This window comes from Ursus arctos, unplaced genomic scaffold, assembly GCF_023065955.2.
Source record: "Ursus arctos isolate Adak ecotype North America unplaced genomic scaffold, UrsArc2.0 scaffold_26, whole genome shotgun sequence".
In the NCBI taxonomy this organism is placed as follows: Eukaryota; Metazoa; Chordata; class Mammalia; order Carnivora; family Ursidae; genus Ursus; species Ursus arctos.
Genome location: NW_026622941.1, coordinates 23459402 through 23480353, shown reverse-complemented (window position 1 = coordinate 23480353; position 20952 = coordinate 23459402). Strand labels below are relative to the sequence as shown.

The 20952-nt window shown below is 36.9% G+C and overlaps 1 protein-coding gene across 2 annotated transcripts in view; it reads left to right on the top strand.

Annotated features, from left to right (window-relative positions):
- LMNTD1 (lamin tail domain containing 1) overlaps positions 1–20952 on the top strand; it is a 72329-nt gene that overhangs the window by 29264 nt on the left and 22113 nt on the right. For both annotated transcript variants that reach the window (XR_008961577.1, XM_026502242.4), the window contains exons 5-7: positions 7503–7700; positions 8432–8551; positions 11379–11550. Coding sequence is in view for 1 of the 2 variants with exons in the window: in XM_026502242.4 (XP_026358027.2) it covers positions 7503–7700; positions 8432–8551; positions 11379–11550 (490 nt within the window). In the remaining variant the exon portion in view is untranslated. The remainder of the gene's footprint in view (positions 1–7502; positions 7701–8431; positions 8552–11378; positions 11551–20952) is intronic.

Genomic DNA, 20952 nt, shown 5'->3' with positions numbered 1-20952 from the left:
ACCCAAATGTGAGACAGGAATCCATCAAAATCCTAGAGGAGAACACAGGCAGTAACCTCTGTGACCTTGGTTGTAACAACTTCTTGCTAGACATGTCTCAAAGGCAAGGGAAATGAAGGCAAAAATGACCTATTGGGATTTGATGAAGATAAAAAGCTTTTGCACAGCAAAGGAAGCAGTGGATAAAACCAAAAGACAACTGACAGAATGGGAGAAGATATTTGCAAATGTCTTATCAGATAAAGGACTGGTATCCAAGATCTATAAAGAACTTATCAAACTCAACACCCAAGGAACAAAAAATCCAATCAAAAATAGGCAGAAGACATAAACAGACATTTCTCTAAAGAAGACATACAAATGGCCAACAGACACATGAAAAAGTGCTCCACATCACTTTTCACCAGGGAAATACAAATCAAAACCACAATGAGATACCACCTCACACAGTCAGAACGGCTAAAATTAACAAGTCAGTAAACGACAGATGTTGGAGACAATGGGGAGAAAAGGGAACTCTCTTACATTGTTGATGGGAATGCAAGCTGGTGTAGCCATTCTGGAAAACAGTATGGAGGTTCCTCAAAAAAGTTGAAAATAGAGCTGCCCTACAACACGGCAATTGCACTACTAGGTTTATACCGCAAAGTTACAAATGTAGTGATCCAAGGGGCACCTCCACCCCAGTGTTTATAACAGCAATGTCCACAATAGCCAAACTATTGAAAGAGCCCAGATGGCCATTGACAAATGAATGGGCAAAGAAGATGTGGTATACACACACACACACACACACACACACACACACACACACTGGAATACTACTCAGCCATCAAAAATGAAATCTTGCCAATTATAAGGACACAGATAGAACTAGAGTGTATTATGCTAAGTGAAATAAGTCAGTTGGAGAAAGAATTATCATATGATCTCACTCATATGTGGAATTTAAGAAACAAAACGGGATCATAGGGAACAAGTGGGAAAAATAAAGCAAGGCAAAAATCAGAGAAGGAGACAAACTATAGAGACTCTTACTCAAAGGAAACAAACTGAGGGTTGCTGGAAGGGAAGGATGGGGTAACTGGGTTATGGACATTAAGGAGGGCACATGATGTAATGAGCACTGGGTATTATATAAGACTGATGAATCAGTGAACTCTACCTCTGAAACTAGTAATATGTTATATGTTAATTGAATTTTAATTTAAAAATGTATAAATAAACCAAAAAAAACAAAAGTTGTTAGCTGGCAGCAGAGCAATGGCTAATTAATCCTCACTATTGAGGCAAGACTCTTCTGAGCACTCTACCCAATGGCCCATGAATTGTGAGGTTTTTAGTCTGGCTGATGGGAACATGCACTCACGTACTTTTCCTGATCCTGGGAGCGTTCTGAGTGCTGGTGTCCCTAATCCTTTCAGGTGCTCTTGTTATCCTGTCTTAGAGAGTTTACTCAAAGGCATGTGCTAATCAGTCCTCTGCTGAATACTTAATGGGAATCTTCTGAAAATCTCCAGAACTTTCTCTTTAGCAGCAATCTCCTCTCTGGTAACTCTGCCTATGACCTCTTGCCACCTTGGTCTCTCCAGGCTCTCAGCTCCATCTCCTCAAGTGAAAAGATCCATCAGGCTTTACCTGGCTCCACTTTTCTGTGACACAGCCTGGAAACTCTCTCAAGGCAATAATGTGGGAAAATTTTAAGGCTCACCTCATTTATTTCCTGTCTTTCAGAGATCACTATTCTTCAGTGGCCAGTGTCCAATATCTTGAAAAATATTGGTTCATATAATTTTTTCCAGATTTTTAGTTGTTTCAGGTGAGTGGCCAAATATAGTTTCTGTCATTCTATCTTGGTTAGAAACAGAAGCCAATTCTCAATTTGGTTGTTTTCAATAAAATATGTTGTTTCTTTCCTACTATCATTCATCATCTCTAAGAATATTTAGTATCTTCCTCCAGGAGGGGAAAAAGTTAGTAGGCAAACAAGAAGCAAGATGGAGACATCATTAGAATTTTCACTGGCTACACATGATCCTTTCCTCTATATCTAAGACCATGTATTAGCTTCCAGGTCAGTTCTGGATGATTCAGGAGTAACCAAACTACATTAAGGCTACCTTCCCACCCGTTCACCTTCTCTACCCCCCAGGCAATTCTCCATTCTATAAATCTAGAATCAGGATGGTAGTAAGGTGTAAACTGAGATGGGCCTCACCAAAATAATGACAGCTACATGCATAGTTTTGGTCCAAAATAGCTTATGATATTACAAATCTATTCATATTCCCCAAGGACTCTAATTCAAACTAAGTCCTAGTTATTATTCCCTCAGATGTTTTAAAACCTGAGGATAATGATGTACTAACTTACCTCTTCGTTACATTAAGGATCTATTACCAGAACTTTCAGTCTGAGGGCTTTTCTCTTATAATACCAATGAACTGAATCAAGTTCCCTGAGTCTCCCTGTTTGTCTCTTAAAAATTTAGGAGGTCCTAAATGCCAACCCCTTTGTTAGACCCCCCACAACTATGAACACAGATGCCCATCTGTATGAAGAATGTTAGGTAGGTGTATATTGGAAGAACTGAAACTCTAAAGGTAATTTTAGCAAACTTTAAAGATGTAGAAACCTAAAGGCAGATAAGTAGCATGAAGCTATCAAGAAAAACCCAAGAACTAGATAAATCAGGACTTAAATGATAGCAAGTCATTGTTTTTTAAAAAGTTACATAGCCATATGTCTCTTCAATCTCTTTACAAATCAGTCCCATGCAAAGATTCCTGACAGAATGATTGGTACATCATTGTACACTCTCATCAAATAATGACTTATAAGCAGAGGTCTCAAGTCCCTTTCCTACTAAAGAAAAATGGAAAGACTTATTCGAAAGAGAAAAAGATAACTACTAAAGACTGTGGGATAGCAGTTTAACAACCCTGCCTTGGTGAATTTCTATGTACTGTGTGAAGTATTTTCTTATAGCTTTTGGACTTACCTCAAAAGGAAGGCAGATGAAATGACTAGCTCTGATATGGGTGATGTAATATTTTCTTTCATATGAGCCAATTTATTCTTATGTACATAAAATAAAAATTTAAGATCAATAAATAAATAGTTCACTTAAATAATGAAAGATTTTTGAAAAGCAACTATACATATTCCATGTATGATAACAAAGGGATAACTGAACTATTCTAGTGTCTTATCCTTTTAAAAGCAAAATTCAAACTAGTGCTCATCTCCCATGCAAAAAAAGCGAGTCTTAAAAACAAAAAGACATCTTGTTAAGAAATTAAAACATACCACAGAGAATTCAATAACAGTAGGATAAGGATGACATGGAGGAATTCTAGGGACTTCAAAGAAGAATAAAATGTTATATCCACAATTTAGTAAGAACCATAAATGGTAATGCAAAAGAAAAGACTACACATGTAAATTAATCAAAAGTGAACCTCTGCAAAACAGGCATTCTCATACAAAGCAATGAGAGTATGAAGTGAGACCACTATTTTGAAAGCAGTTTAGTCGTGTATATTGAGATTTCATGGATGTTTACATCCTCTATTCTCGCAATTCCTCTTCTCGAAGAGGAAACTCAGAGTGATGGCAGACATTTGGAGCCACTTTTCTCCTCAAAACAGTTGTTAATTTGAAAGCAGCCGCTAAGAAGCTGAGAAGTTAATAATATATTGGCAGTTTCATAAACCCCAGCGAATAAAAATTGGGATTCAGAGCCTATCCAGAAAGAGGGTCCCTGATAAACAACCCAGGTTTTCAGTTGAAACTTCAAAGGGTCACCCAATAATAAGGCTGTATTCAAAATAGACCAGCCTAATTGGAGCTTAAGCATAGCGTCAAATCATTTCACACCCTGGTTTGATTAAAGTGATTTACCCCCAACTTAGATGGCTGCGAGAAGCTGAAGAAAATCCTCTATGGGTTGAGAAAATGTTATGCAGAGCCTTAAATTATCTCTGCAGTTTTTTACTCTTTAATACTAGGCACTAAGTAAAAAATAATACGGCATACAACTGATAAAAGCTAACCAAAACCTAAGGTTAAAATGGACATAAAAACAGGCCTTGGTGTTGCAGATATTACGGTTATCTAACAGGGATTTTAAAATAACAATGACTAAATGTTCAAAGAATTAAATGACAAGATAGAACTGGAAACTAAATATTTTATTGGTTTATTCTTATTAAATTATCAAAAGGAAATTCTAGAACTAAAAAATCCAGTAAGAGAAATTACTATTTCAGAAGTAGGTGGGTTTAATAATATATTTGATACAACAGAAGAGAGAATTATTGCACTAAAACATTCTTAGAAGAAAATACCCAGTCTGAATTGCAAAGATATTAGATGAACAGAAACAGGCATTAAGACAAATAGAGAAAGATTAAAAAAAAAAAATTGTACCTACTTGTAATTGAAGTTAAGGAGAGGAGACACAGATGAAGGTAGAACAGTACTGGTGGAAATATAGCAGAGAAGTTTCCCAAACTAATGAAAGACATCAAGCCACAGATGCAAGAAGCACTACCAACCCCAGAAAGATAAAAGACAGAAAAATAAAAACCCAAACTTCTGGGTACATATTGGAAAAACTTCTATAACAGAAGACATAAGAGGAGTGTCTGGGTGGCTTCAGTCAGTTAAGCCTCAGTCGGTTAAGACTCTTGATTTTGACTCCATGCTGGGCGTGGGGCCTGGTTAAGATCCTCTCTCACCCTCTCCCTCTGTCCCTCCTCTCCAACCCCCCTTTAAACAAACAAACAAGCAAACAAATGAAAAACTGAAGACATACGGAAAATCTTAGCCAGAGAAAAAGGAAACTTACATTCAAAGGAACAATAGAACATTGGGAGTGGTTTATCATCAGAAAAATAGAAGACAGAAGACTCTGACAACATTTTTGGCACACGATTTAAAAATTTACAAGAAGTGGATATTAGTTTTCTATTGCTTGTCATAACGAATTATTACCATTATGGCAACTTAAAATAACATGAATAATACTTTTATTACTGCACAGTTCTTCTTCTAAAAATGTGCGTATATATTTAAGTGCTATTTTATTTAAAAACTATGAACTCAATCATAGTATAAAAACATCCCCCTTTTTCCATCCGTATTGCTGTGGTCTTCATTAGGTCCTCCTCACCTCTGTGTGATGTTTTAACAGTGTCCTAACTAGTTTCTCCAGTTCTGTACCCTCCTAAGTATTCTCCATTTTGTTTTCAGAACAATTTTTGTTTGCTATCCAGAACAAGGATAAATATTGCAATAACTGACCATTTCCTTCCAGAGAAAACACCAACTTCGTAGCATGGATGTTTATAGAAGATATAGTGATAGAATCCATAGTATTTGTCATAGATAACACCAGAAGGTTAAGAGAGTGAGAAAGTAATGGAAATTTCAGACATGGCCAACAGGATAAATGATGATGCAATTCACTGGAATAGGTTTCCCACCCTTCTAAAATGACGAATTCAATTTGACGCATGTTGATTCAGAGACATCTTTGGGGTCTGTGGTGGTCAATCATTTCTATGGGTCCAAAGCTCAGCAGCTAAATCTAAGCAAGAGATTTAGATTTAGCAGTCATCAATGTATTAAAGATTACTGATGCCCTGTTCATAGGTGATATCACTTATATGGAATGTGATGAAAATAAAAGATGGTTAAGGACAGAATCCCAGGGATCAGTATCTAAGAGACAGATGAAGAAGAAAACTCTGAAAAAGAGACTAAAAAGAAAAAAAAGAGAGAGACTGAAAAGGAGCAACCAGACTGATAGAAGGAAAACAGTGGACTTTGGTAAACAAGGAGAGGAGTTCCAAAAAAGAAAGCATATCTGGTAAAAGCAAATACCACAGAGACATTAAGACAAAGACTAAGTTAGTGGGAATGTAAGTTGGTGTGGCCACTATGGAAAGGAATGTGGAAGTTCCTCAACAAACTAATAATATATGAGCCAGCAATTCTACATCTGAGTATTTACTGAAAAATGAAAACAATCTCAAGAGATAGATATATGCCCACCTCTATCTTCATGGCAGCGTTATTTACAATAGCCAAGATAATGGAAGTAACCTAAGTGCCCATCAATAAATGAATGGATAAAGAAGATGTTTGTGCTAACATTTATTGAGTGATCTCGAACATGGCAATCTCTCTAAACCTCAGTTTCCTTATCTATAAAATGGGACTAAAAATAGAACCTGTCTCAAGGGGTTGTTGTGAGAATTAAATGAAATATTAGTGTCCCTCAATTTTTTTTTTCCGTGACTTTCAGTAAGAAATATGTAGCCTTATCATGAGAATTAAATGAATATCTACAAGTTCACAGTGTCTTTACCAAAATATTGGGGGACTTGATGTGTTTCAAAATTCAGAACTTGGGGGATTTCAGGAAAGTGGTATGATGACTAGAACACATATTACATAACACCCCATCAGGGCTTAGAAAAGTATCCAAAATCAAACATTAATTTGTCCACAGCCAAACATATGAATAATTCACACAAATCACAAATAAAGGCTATAACTAGACTCCCCTCAGTTTCAGGTCAGATTTTGCCACCAAAGGAATTAAGGTCAGATTTTGTCTCAAATATATTTTTTTCCAAGTTTCTATTTAAATTCCAGCTAATTAACATACAGTATAATATTAGTTTTAGCTGTAAAATTTAGTGATTCATCTCTTATATACCACACCCGGTACTCATCAAACATGAAATGCATTTTTTTAAGTTTTGGGGTTTTTCAGAACTTTATGGATTTTGAAATTGTGGATATGAATTTGTAGATATAATCATTAAAAAATATCCAGCACATAATAAGTATTGGTTATTATTATTGGCATTTCATTTTTAAAATGACAGCTATAACCCACTGAAGGGATTTCATGATGTACTATTAGGTTGTGACCCACACTTTGAGAAGAGCTAACATAAAAATGTTTATTAGCCTAGTCCCTGGTACATACTAGGCTCTCAACACATGTTAGAGGGGAAAATTACCATCTTATAATTGCATAATATTTTGTTTGCAAAATTCTTTTAAGCACATAGTTGCTTTTCATCTTCACAGTAACTTTGTCAGAAATAATCTAAATGATTTATCTTTCCTCTTTATTTACTTGATTGTTTCATGTCTCATGCTTTTATGGTGAATAGAAGGAAATTTAAATAATGACAATCACCTCTTCCTATGGCATTTATACCTTGACACCTAAAGCACTTTTTCACTTTTCTTTAATTATTTTATGTGAAAGAGATAATTTCGTTGCACAGATAAACAGAACTAAGAGATCAAACCATATGTTTTAGGTTATAAAATAACCATTTCTACATAGAATGTGTCCAATAGAATATACAGCTATTTAAAAGTTGTACTTTTAAAGCATATTTTTCAGTTCTTAAAATGAACTAAAGACACATTTCTCTAAAGTCACTCTATAATCTTTGTGCTTTCTCTTTTAGTGCTCTTGGAGACATTAAAATAGCTGAAGTAAATGTCAAGGGTTTATTTGTGAGACTCATTAACTCTTCCCTTGACAAAGAACTGGAGATTGGAGGTCATATTCTCCAGCAAAATGTGAATGGACAAACAGTCTCTTTGTACTGCTTCCTTCCGAATATCATAATGCAGGCCAACTGCACAGTAACAGTGAGTAAAAGGTATAAATGCTATGAACTAGAATTTTATAGGAAAAACTCCTTCACCCAGCCAGACTGGCTTAGCACCAGTTTCTTCATCACTCAATCTCTAGGTAAAATGTGATTTCTTGTTGTTACTAGTTACTTGTCCCACTTTGTCCATCCCTGAATGTAAATTAATACCCATAATTAAATTTCCGTGGCTTTCCTCAATTTAGTGTACAATACCTTTGGGGATTTTTAAAGATTTACTTATCTATTTGGGGGGGGGGGAGAGGCAGAGGGAGAGAGAGAGAGAGAGTCTTAAGCAGACTCCACGCTAAGTGCAGGGCTTGCTCTCATAACCCTGAGATCAGGACCTGAGCAAAACCAAGAGTCGGCGAGGTAACCGAGGTAACCAACCACACCACCCAGGCGCCCTGAATACCTTTTGTTGTTATGATTCAACTATTAAAACAAAATACCTAGGTTCCTAAAACTAAGCAAACATAAGCCTTAAAAGAAAAGCAAAGAGATTGTTTGGTTAGAGAGCAGGTGATTAGCTGATGCTGGAAGGTTTCCTCTCTTTCTTGTGCTTTCGTTTAAACCATGTATGGTGGCTGCTTGGTGTAGACAGCTTGACGTGATGTATTGTACAGGCATATTTTAGAACCTCATCTGCTCAGAATGATACATTGCAGTGACCCTCTGACATACGCAGAACTACATGGAGCTCAAATGGCATTTGTCATTAACACACCATTTTCCTACAGGTGTGGACAGCTGCCTCTGAAGCAAAGCATCCGCCACCATCAGATTTTCTTTGGAGAGAACAAAGCAAGTTTGGAACAAGCCCAAACTGCACAACGATTCTGTGCAAACCGAATGGTGAAGTCAGTGTCCTATTCTTAACAATAGGTTTTAGAAGAAGAATGGATAGCTGTCCTTAGGTTCCCCTTCGCCTCTTAACTGACTCAAGTATTGTCCATCCTTAATAGCTTAGATAAAACCATCACTAACTGTAACAACATGTCGGGCAAATCAACAGCACCCTGTTCCCAGGGCCAAAGTGCCAGAGAGCTACTTATAATTTGGCAAAAATAATTTTCATAGCCCATATTTCTAAGAAGTACTTCAAATTTCAGAGTCAAGGATGGATTTTATTTATGATATTTAGGTTGAAGAGAAAGAAAGGAAGGTACTACATAGAGATCTTTTCTATTCACTTATTCATTTCTCAAATATTTGTTGAGATTATTCTGTATTCCAACGGCTATAGTAAGTGCTGAGAATACAATGTAGAATAAGACACAATATCTGCCCTTAAGAGACTAATATTCTAATGTAAGGATCTGTAGTCTAATTTGTAACAACTATACATTATTCACTACAAAATTAGGTGTATTAGTAATAATTTTGGATAACTCTTTCCCAGTATTTGACAATTTTATATTTTCATTCTACCTTTTCCTGAGCATAATATTAGCATAAACATATGCCCAAAGACACACTAATAAAATAGAAAGATATCTTTGTTTACAACAAAAAAGTTATTCCTCTTGCAAAACCATTCTTTTGATTTTTCTAAAATACCTGCCTTTTTATTTTCTTACCTCCAGTCTTACTATGTCATATAACTACTAATCCAGATAACATGTTGATTGGAATCTATCTTTCTGTTTGTCTTGCTAACTACATTATACCTCATGCTTAGTTTAACTCTTCCTTTAGAGTAGACTTGCTAATTTACTAAGAGCCACTTAATGTCTTTCTGTAAGAACAGCAGTTGTCATTAGATAGAACACTCATTAGATGTAATTTTGAAGCCTTTACTCACCTTTAGATCTTTTAGTGGGCTTAAAATGAATTTTGTAATACTTCTCTAATGATTTTCACTGTTGGGAAAAATAAGGTGATGTAATCTAAATTATTTACTCAGGCTCATAAAAAATCATTGGCAAAACTCTAAGATTAAGGCATTCTTATTTCAGACTTTTCATCACATTTATCCACCCATTTATTCACTCTGCACATTTTGGGAGTTTCTACTTAGTATGCAGACTGTTACCAGGCACTAAGTATTGAACCAGACAGAACAGGTCCCTAAGCTCCTGGAATGCCCATTTGAGTAAGCTGTCATTCCCTGCAATGGGATTAGTCTTCACACTACTCTTTTTACTCTGGTTTGAACTACTTTGCACATATAGGATCGGATTATTTCTGCAGGGTGACGTAAACACAGATAATTTTATTTGCTAGTCAAAGAGTGAAACTGACCAGTTCATTCATATGGGAAACATTTACATATGTTTAGTGTCTGCCAAGCATTATGCTAGGTGCTGGGGAAAAAAGAGCATAACTATTGCATAGTTTCTATCCTCAGGAAATTCCGAGTCTAGCTGATCTCCTTAATAGTTCCACGCAGGATTCTAGCTCAAAAAATGTGGTTTCCTCTCCATGTCTCTAGTTCTACTGCCCACTTCCTCATTTCAAATAAGACCTATATATACACATATACATATATATAATATCTTAAATATTTAAATTTTAATGATAACATTACAACTACTTTTTGCATAGTTCTTTATAGTTATGAAATTTAGTAGTTTAGCTGAATCACACAACACCTTCATATAGCAATTCCCTACTATCGCCCCCCCCCATTTCATATATGACGACACAGCCCAAGGCAGTAAGTGACTAATCTGCCTGAGGTCATGCCCCTTATAATTTTCAGAATTAGAAACTAAGGCCAGGATGTCTTATTACATCCTCATGGTGTTCCACTAATTCACGCACAGTAGGTAAGTGACATTAAACTGTTGGACTTTGAAATGTTATTGCAATAAGCCTACGGCATTTAAAAAATCTATCTAACTGCATTGGTATTTGATATTAATGAGTCATTTTTGTTAGGCTGTTGCCTGGTACACTCCTATTCAGTGGAAGCAAGCGTGGGAGAAATTAGAGACTGACATTGAACTGACAGATGCTCAGTAGTAAGTTCAGCGTCTCGAAGACGCATGTTTAATTGGCCAGCAACTAACTACAACTAAAGAAAAACAAGATAAATGTAATAAAGATATCTCAAAATATCAGATGGAACAGTCAGAGGTTTTCTTAAAAGGTAAAAGTTGCTTGGCTTTTTTTTTTTAATTGAGTCCTTCCCACAATTAGTAACTGAGCAAGTAGGAATGACTGGGTGACAGATACATGATGAATAGGTAAATCAAATTTTAAAAAATCCTATTTCAAATAGGACCATAAAAACCATAATACTTCTTGTGTTTTATGAAAAACACAGAGCAAGCAGGGTTATAGTCATGGGACAGTAAAGGCTGGTGACTTCCATTAGGCAATAACAAGACCCCTCTGGCCATTTCACTTCTTAGTGGCCCTGCTGCTAGAGGCAAGGCTGTGGAGAGGTGAAGAGATGAAGTTATCAGCATGTCTTTAGCAGTGCTTAGGTGGAGGAAGAGGTGCAGCACCTAGAAATTTACTCTGGGATCAAGAGCTGGCTTGTGGCTTAAAGTACAGAATTTATGTCACACATATCTAGGCAAATGCTTCTGATGCTGATAAAAGTCTGCCCAAAGGTCTAGAAAAGCCATATTCTCTGTTCTTAAAACATTCTTTCACTTTAATTGAGCCTTCATTGCTAATTCCACTATATAAGATACCTTTTGGATTCACTTTGGCTTAATTTTTTTTTTTATATAGAGAAAAAGAAAACCCACCAAACCCTTTTCCCAATAGCAGCCCTTGGTGCTACAGTCCCAGTGTCCCCGCACATCCCTACAGTCCTCTGATTGAAACTTGCGCTACGTGCATGGCTAGAAGCAGTTTAAATAGACAGCCAAGGCCTCACTCATCCAGGCCTGATCCAGCCCAGGTAAGTCAAAGGGATACTTACTCCAGTGGAGAGTTAAGGGACGTGTGGGTGTGGGGAGGGAGGGCAAGAGAGTAGGAGGGAGGGAGGGAGACCTGGTGAAAAGGGTTAAGTGGTAAAATTCACTAAGGACTAAAAACTCTTCATATCCTCCGGTATAGATGGCTTCTGAAGCAAATATCTGAACTCATTCACCTCCATTTGCTTTAGCAGTGTCTTCTACCGTTCTTGATAAATATCTGTTGAATGAATCAGTGAATCAAAAGAATAGTGTGGCCAGCAAGAGTAATAGGATCTTTGAAGTCTGGTCAAAAGTACATTTGTTTTTCATTAGGCAGGAAAAACTGGCCCTACAAAGTTATGCTGTGCTTAGAGATAAATCCATCTCTTCCAAACACATTCTAATTTAATCCCAAATTCTTATTATTTTTCAACAAGAAGTTTCTTATTTAAGTCATCTAAGTTTTCAGAGTTGTGTTATTAACCCAGGATCTTTGGATAGATTTCAGGAAGTCCCTGAACTGCTGTATTTGGTACACAAATGTGTGTCCATATGCTGTTTCCTGGGAAAAGAGTTCATGAGGTTCATCAGGTGATGTTTACAAGAAACTAATTATAACACAATGCCAGATCCTAAGCTAATTATAACACAATGCCAGATCCTAAGCTGTGGAGAAAGTCTGTTTCATACAGGTGCTATATCTTGTTCAAACTATAATGATTTGCAAACATTTATTTAGTAGAGGGGTGCTTTTTTAAATGAAATCTTGGGCAGACCCAATATATAAAATGGGTAAAAGCAAGCCTGTCCAAGTTGAAGAAAAGATAGCAATTCCCACTGCCCACTACACCCTTTTCCCATCTCATCTTTCCTTGCTTTTTCCCTCTTCCCTGTGATCTTTGAGGCACCTCCCTGGAATCATAGAATTCTATACCATAGTATGAAAACCACTGTTAATAGACCAACATATAATTGGATGTAGCACCCCCCAAATAGTAAATTTTGAAAGTGAAATGATGAAGATTATGTAAAGTCCTGAATATATTCCATTTCATAAAATTAAATACCCTATATCTTTGTACTTGAGTTTCTTCATCTGTCAAGTAAGAGATTTGGTCTGAAATTTAAAGAGTTCTTTTAGCAATAATATATTATATTATATTATATTATATTATATTATATTATATTATATTATATTATATGGGTGAAATAGGTGAAGGAGATTAAGATTACATTTATCTTGATGAACACTGAGTAATATATTGAACTGCTGAATAACTATATTTTATATCTGAAACTAATACCACACTGTATGTTAACCATACTGGTATTATAATAATTTTTTAAAAGTCTTTTTGTCTCTTTTATTCTTTGTTCACATGTTTTATTTTTTAAATTCCACATATGAATAAAATCATATGGTATTTATCTTTCTCTGACAGACTTATTTCACTTAGCATTATATCCTCTAGATCCATCCATGTCGTTGCAATTGGTCAGATGTCATCCATTTTTAAGGCTGAATAATATTCCATTATATAGATAGATAAATAGATAGATAGATAGATAGATAGATAGATAGATAGATACACACACATACCACTTCTTTATTTATTCATCTGTGGATGAACACTTGGGCTGCTTCCAGATCTTGGCTACTGTAAATAATGCTGCAGTAAACATAGGGGTGCATATCTTTTTTAATTAGTTTTTTCATTTTCTGTGGGTAAATATCCAGTAGGGAAATTACTGGATCATATGGTAATTCTGTTTTCATTTTTTTGAGGAACCTCCATACTGTCTTCCCCCGTGGCTGCACCAATTTGCATTCCCACCAAACAGTGCACAGGTCTTGCTTTTTCTCCACATCCTCACCAGCACTTGTTAATTTTTGTCTTTTTTATTTTAGCCATTCTGACAGGTGTGAGGTGATATTTCATTTTGGTTTTGATTTGCATTTCCCTGATAATTAGTGATGTTGAGCATCTTTTCACGTGTCTAATGGCCATCTGTATGTCCTCTTTGGAAAACTGTCTATTCAAGTCCTCTGTCCATTTTTCAATTGGATTATTTGTTTCTTTGGTGTTCAATTATGTAAGTTCTTTTTTTTTTAACATACAGTGTAATATTAGTTTCATGTAGAATTTAGAGATTGATCACTTATTTACAGCACCCAGTGCTCATCACAGCAAGTGCCCTCCTTAGTACCCATCACCCATTTAACTCATTCCCCTGCCACCTCCCCTCCAGTGAACCATCAGTTTGTTCTCTATAGTTAAGAGGCCATTTTCCAGTTTGCCTCTCTTTTTTTCCCTTATGTTCATCTGTTTTGTTTCTTAAATTCCACATATGAGTGAAATCACTTATTTCACTTAACATTATACTCTCTAGCTCCATCCACATCTTTGCAAAATGGTAAGATTTTATTCTTTTTATGGCTAATTAATATTCCATTGCATATATATACCACAACTTCTTTATCCATTCATCAGTCAATGGACGTTTGGGCTCTTTCCCAAGATAGATAATGTTGTTGATAATGCTGCTATAAACATCAGGGTGCATGTTTCCCTTCGAATCAATATTTTTGTATCCTTTGGTAAATACTTAGTAGTGCAATTGTAGAATGTAGGGTAGTTCATTTTTAGTTTTGTGAGGAACCTCCATACTGTTTTCCAGAGTGACTGCGCCAGTTTGCCTTCCCACCAACAGTATAAGAGATTTCCCCTTTCTCTGCATCCTTGCTAACACCTGTTGTTTCCTATGTTGTTAATTTTAGTCATTCTGACGGGTGTGAGGTGATGACTCATTGTAGTTTTGATTTGTATTTCCCTGATGCCGAGCGATGTTGAACATCTTTTCATGTGTCTGCTGCCTATCTGTATGTCTTCTTTGGAAAAATGTCTATTCATGTCTTCTCATTTTTTTTAAACTGGATTGTTATTTTTTAGGTGTTGAGTTTTATAAGTTCTTACAGATTTTGGACACTAACGCTTATCAGATAAGTAAGGTGTTAAAGTCCCCTACTATTATTGTATTAGTATCACTTCCTTTATGTTTGTTATTAGCTGCTTTATGTATTTGACTGCTCTCATGTTGGGTGCGTAAATATTTACAATTGTTATATCTTCTTGTCAGATTGTTCCCTTTATGATTACATAGTGTGTTTCTTTGTCTTTCGTTATGATCTTTGTTTTAAAGTTATTTTGTCTGATATGTATTGCTGCCCCAGCTTTCTTTTCACATCCACTTGCATGCTAAATGCTTTTCAGCCCCTTCGCTTTTAATCTGCGTGGGTCTAAGTTTGAAATGAGTCTCTTGTAGGCAGCATATAGGTGGGTCTTGCTTTTTTTATCCATTCCGTCACCCTTTATAGTCTTTTGACTGGAGGCTTTCGTCCATTTACATTCGAGGTCATTAGTGATAGGGGTGTGCTTACTGCCGACCTCCGGGTTCTGGATTTGTTTTCTCCCCAGGTGTGAGAAGGTTTAGGTTATTATTTCTCCACATAAATTTTCTGCCCTCATTTCTCTCTCTTCTTCTCCTTGGATCCCTATGATACAAATGTTGTGCTTCATGGTGTCACTAAGTTTTCTACATCTATTTTCATTTTTTATTATTAGTTTTCCTCTCCTGCTCAGCTTGATTGCTTTCCAGTACTCTGTCCTTCAGGTCACTGATCCGTTCTGCCTCCTCTAGTCTACCCTTTATTCCATCTAGTGTATTTTTAATTTTGGTTTTTGAGTTTTTCATCTCTGATTGGTTCTTTTTTTATGTTTTCTGTCTCTTTGTTAAGGGTCTCACTGATGTTTTCTAGTCTTTTCTCCAGTGCAGTGAGTAACTTTATGACCATTACTTTAATTCTCTAGCAGGCATATTACTTATTTCCATTTCATTTAGTCCTCTTGCTGTGATTTTGTCTTGTTTTTTCATTTGGGACGTATTCCTCTGTCTCCTCATTGTGTCTAACTCTCCATGTCTCTTTCAACATGTTAAGAAAGTTAGCTATATCTCCTGCCCTTGAAAGTAGTGACCTTATAAAGAAGAGGTCTCACAGTGCCCTACAGTTCAAGGTTCCCTGTTCACCAGCACCTGGCACTTCAGGGGTGCCTTCCATGTTTGTTGTGTATGCCCTATTATTGTAGCTGAGTCACATTCGCCCTCATTCTAGTCATCTGCAATGACTCTGTGCCTGTTGTGGGCAGTGTTTGGTCCCTGTGTTCTTAGTGGGCCAGTCTGGGGCCACCTCGAGCTTTAGTTGAATCAGACCGGTTGTTTTCCAGCACTTCAGTAACACCAAACTGCAAGGCTTTCTTTTGTGTTGACCCCTGAGAAGCTTTTATTGGTGGTCAGGGCCTGTAGTCAGACCTGCTATTTGGCCCCAGCCCACTATGGGGCTTTAGTTGGACTGGTTTCTCTCATTATCTTTCCCTCTCCAGTAAGAGTCGCCCTTCAGTGGTCCTGGTCCCTGCTGGGGCTGTTTGTACCACTTTGGATGGGCTCCAGCCAAGGGCATATTGGAGGAGGAAGGTCCACAGGAAAACATGGGGGCTTGGCTGAGGTGCCAGCAAGGGTCATGCTGGTCTGCTGTGGGAGGGCCCTAGTAACCACCCAGCAAAATTGCCAAGGTTCATCAGGTTGAAGGGGGTAGATCTGAAGCAGTTCACAGGGGCCTGGCATGCAGTGTTAGCAAGGTTGCCTCTGCTATGGCAGGGGACCCATTAGCCACTTTGGAGAACTGTTGCAGAGGCTGGGTGCAAGGGCAGTCCACAGAAGAGTGCAGGAGTGGGGCATGCTTTTAGCAAGCTAGGTGGAGATTGTTGCATTGCACTCATTCCCACAGGCGTCCATATATCTAGGCTGGGGTACAGGGGAGGGAAATGGCACCCACCAGCTCTTTTGTTCTCGCAATAGTCTCCCAAAGATCCCTGCCTCTCCAGCACATGCTCTGAAATGAGTCAATAAATCTCCTTCTTGTATATTCCAGGCAGTTTTCAAACTGCTGCTTCTATGCTATAACTTCGCAGCACAGCTTGTTGGGCTGTCTCTATAAGGGCAGGGACTCCACCCTCCCAGCTATCCCAGGGCTGAGCCACTGATTTTTAAAGTTCCAGGTATTAAGCCCCACTGATTATTAGGCCCCTGTGGTTTTCAAAGCCAAATGTTATAGGGATTCATCTTCTCCATGTATGTTCCCTGTGCCTGAGGTGCCTGATATGGGGTCTGGTCCTCTCCCCCACTCTACACTGGTGGCATCCCTCCCTCCTTGGGAAAGTCCTGCAGGTCTGTTTGGCTCCCAACCATGTCTCCACCCTTCCTACCCTCTTTGATGTGGCCTCTTCTCTACATTTAGCTGTGGAGAGTCTGTTCTGCCAGTCTTGGGGTTGTTTTCTTGTTATTTGCACTGATGTGGGTGTTATCTAGTTGCATCTGTGGGACAAGGTGAGCTTAGGACCCTCCCACTCTGCCATCTTCATCAGAAGTCCTTTACCATTTTCTTATGTTGTTAAATTGACTAGGTTTTCTGGTATATTATGGAATAGTTCCAGTGAGCATGACCATCTTTGGCTTATTTTTACTCTTAATGAGAATGCTTCTAAAGCAACAGCAGGATGTTTGCCAAATTTACCACTTATCATTTGATCTGCTGAGAATTTATTCCCATTGGAATTAGAAGAAACTTGGGGGAGTGTTCTGAACTTCTAAAATGCATGGGAATTTTTTCCAATCTGATAGAAATCACAAAATGCACAAAGGCTCCAGTTAACTTAGTGCCTACACATTATGAAAGAATTAAATAAGATATGAAATTCATTGTTCCGCAGTGAATGTTCACAACAAACTAAAACACACAAAAAACCACTCATACGAAGAAAGTACTCCTGATAATTATGGAGTTATGAAAGAGGGTTTCATCAAAGCCCCCTACAAAAAAGCCAAAAATTGTGAATAGATTCTCCTGAAGAGTCCTTTCAGCTATCCTACCAAGGGGGAGAGGGCATTCACTGGCCCTTCATTCCATGAACAACCAAATCTCTTGCCATAATTGCTCTCATTTTCTCTGTTGGAAGCACACTTACTCCCATAACTTCAGAGAGACCCACAACGTCTATCAAAAGACTATCAATATACTCTCTCCTATCTTAAGAGAAATCTGATGATAGATACCAAAACACTTTCCTCTCATTGTAAGTCCCATTATTATTCCCATTTGACAGATAAAGAAAGTTAGTGATAGAGCTAGAAAATTTTCCCTCTTTGAAATTTTTTAATGCTATTAAATACAGAAAGTTGCAAAAGACACTCCTCTGCCTACTCCCCCAGCTGAAAATGTTAATATGTTGTCATATGTGCATCAGCGACTTTCTATTTTAAAAGACATAAATAGTACTTGTAAAGCAGAATCCCCCTGTAGTTCCTTCTGTGCTCCTTGTCTCCTCCCCCTCTCCCTGAAGCAATATCCATGAACTTGGGTGTTGTTGTTGGCGGTGGGGTTTTGTATTGTGTTGTTGTTCCACTCAAATCTAACTCAAAATTCTGAATTTTTTTCACTCTGAGCTGTTGAAACTCAGAAAATTTATCCATAACTGTTAATATATCTTGAAACCTAGAACACATCATTCCTTTTAGTATGAATATGTATTAAAGATACGTTATCAACAAAACTTAAACTATTTCTTTACCTTAAGAGAAGAATTGAAGGAACACTGAACAAAAGAAAGAGGGAGAGAACATTGGCAACTATGCAAAGCACTTTCCACCATGAACAATTTATTCAAAAATGACTGAGTGCCTATAATGAATCACAGTGCTAAGCACCAGAGACACAAAAACAAATAAGGCACCCTCTTTCTAGGGAGAAAGATGACTAGTAAAGCAACAAAAGTAGTAGGGTAATGACTTTCAAATATTTTTGATGATAAACCACAGTAAGAAATATGGTTTATATAATTATTCAATATACATATACACATACATATGTAACTGAAACAAAAGTTTCAAAAGGCAATAATTTTTTGAACTGTCTGTATTTCCTACTCTGTTCTATTTCATTTTAAGTACCTGTCATGACCTTCTAAATTTATTTCATAACCAATAAATGGGACAAGATCTGCTCTTTGAAAAACATTGTTTTAGAAACATTTATAAAGTGACATGAGAGCAATTGAAAAGGCAACTCAGAGGATATGTATTTGAACTATGATATTGAAGGATGAATAGAAGTTATTCAGGTTGAAAAGAAAGTGGACAAGGCATTCTGAATAAAAGAAACAGCATATTTTAAAAGCATATGGAGATAAAAATAAACTCTGTGTGTCTAGAGAACAGTGAGAAACTGTATCCAACTGAAATATATGTTGAGATGTTAGTCTGGAAAGTTTGGTAGGTACTAAATTTTAAAGGCCTTTGCACACCGTTATGTGAAAGAGTTTAGACTGTATCAGGTAGCTAGGAGGAGACTCTGATGGTTTATAAGCAGGTGTCTCTTATAGGTAGATCTGTTTTTGAAAGAGAACTTTGAAAGCTATATGGAAAATGAAATGGAGTAGTAAAGATTCTAAAATCTGTATCTGTAACCTAACCCTCTATTCTGAATTCCTGATTCATGAGGCCAACTGCTTATAATTTCTTCGATGCCCCGTGAGTGTCTTATTCCTAATATTTACAAAATTTATCTCATCATCATGTCTCCCTCAAAGTTTGTCATTCCACCTTTGCCCTATATCTTAGCAGATGCCATTCAGAAACCCTAGGACCTGAAAATCTTTCTCTATTCCTTTCCCTTTCTCAACTCCCACCTATAATTAGTCACAAAATCTTGTTTATTTATCTTTAGAAACCTCTTCACTTTCCTTGCTTAAATATTTTCATTTTTTTCTCCCATTGTCCTCATGATGAAGCTCAAACCCATGAAATTGTTTATGTATATTGTAGCCTGGCCCAACCTATCTCATCAAACATTCATCTTGTGTTCTGTGCCTCAACCGTCTTGTTCTTTTAGTTCCTCCAGCATACCATAACTACCTCTAGGCCTTCACAAGGTCTGTCACCCATATCTTCACATGGATAAATCTTATTCATTCTTAATATTTCCACTTACATGCCACTACCTCCAAAGAGTCCATCTTCTGGCCTCCACCAAATGAGTTTTATGTTCCTGATATGTATTCTCTTAACATCCTATACTTCCCCTATCATACAAAGCACTTACTGTACTCTATTATAAATTTTCTTTGTCTCTGGACAATAAGCTCTAAAAAGATAGAAATAGCTTTTATACTGCTCATCTTTTTGTCTCCTGCACTAAACGCAGTTCATGACCCATAATAGTTGTTTAATACATGTTTGCTGAAGGACAGATGGAAAGGGAGATACTGAAGTTTTTTAAGCAAGCATCTCATAGAGTTAGATACCTATTTTAAAGAAAATTTTAGAAGCAATGCTGAAAATGTTATGGAGTAGAAAATATTCCAAAATCTAGGAAGGAAAGAATAGGGAAGGGAAGGGAAGGGAAGGGAAGGGAAGGGAAGGGAAAAGGAAAGGAAAGGAAAGGAAAGGAAAGGAAAGGAAAGGAAAGGAAAGGAAAGGAAAAACAAAACAGGTTATAAAAAGAGATTAGGAACAAGTAGGTCTAATAAAGTTATCATCTGTGTCCCACAAGGACAAGAAGAGAAAGATTTGGGTAGAAGTAGTATGTAAAGAAATAATTACAAAAATTGTCAAAAATTGATGAAAGACACCAAGTCGCAGAATTAAGAAAAGTAAATCCCAAGCAACACAAAGCCAAAGGGAACAACACCAATGTATATTATAGTAAAACTTCACAAAACCAAGTAACAGAAGTCAGAAGATAATGGAATGATATCTTCAATGTGCTAGATGCTAAAAGAACTACTAACCTAGAATTCTATACCTAGCAAAAATATACTTCAGAAAGTGAAGGTAAAATAAAGGCATTTTCAGGCAAACAAAACTAAGAGAATTCACCAACAGCAAACCCACAGTAAGGAAATACTGGTAGAAGTAATCCAAGAAAAAAGAAAGCAATCCTAGAAGGGATATACAGAGATTTAAAAAGAAATGAAGAAAAGTGGAAAGAGTCAAACATAAATGAATATTCACTATACAAACAATAAATGAATATTCACTATACAAACAATACCAATATTTTCTTGTAGAGATTAAAATTTATATAGAGTTTAAATACATGACAACTGTGTTAGTTTCCCAGGGCTACTGTAACAAAGTACCACAAACTTGATGGCTTAAAACAACAGAAATGTATTCTCACAATTCTAGAGACCGGAAGTCTGAAATCAAGGTGTTGGTAAAAGCTCTACTGTCTGAAAGCTCTAGGGGATTATCCTTACTTTCCTCCTAGCTGGCAAACCTTGGCATTCCTT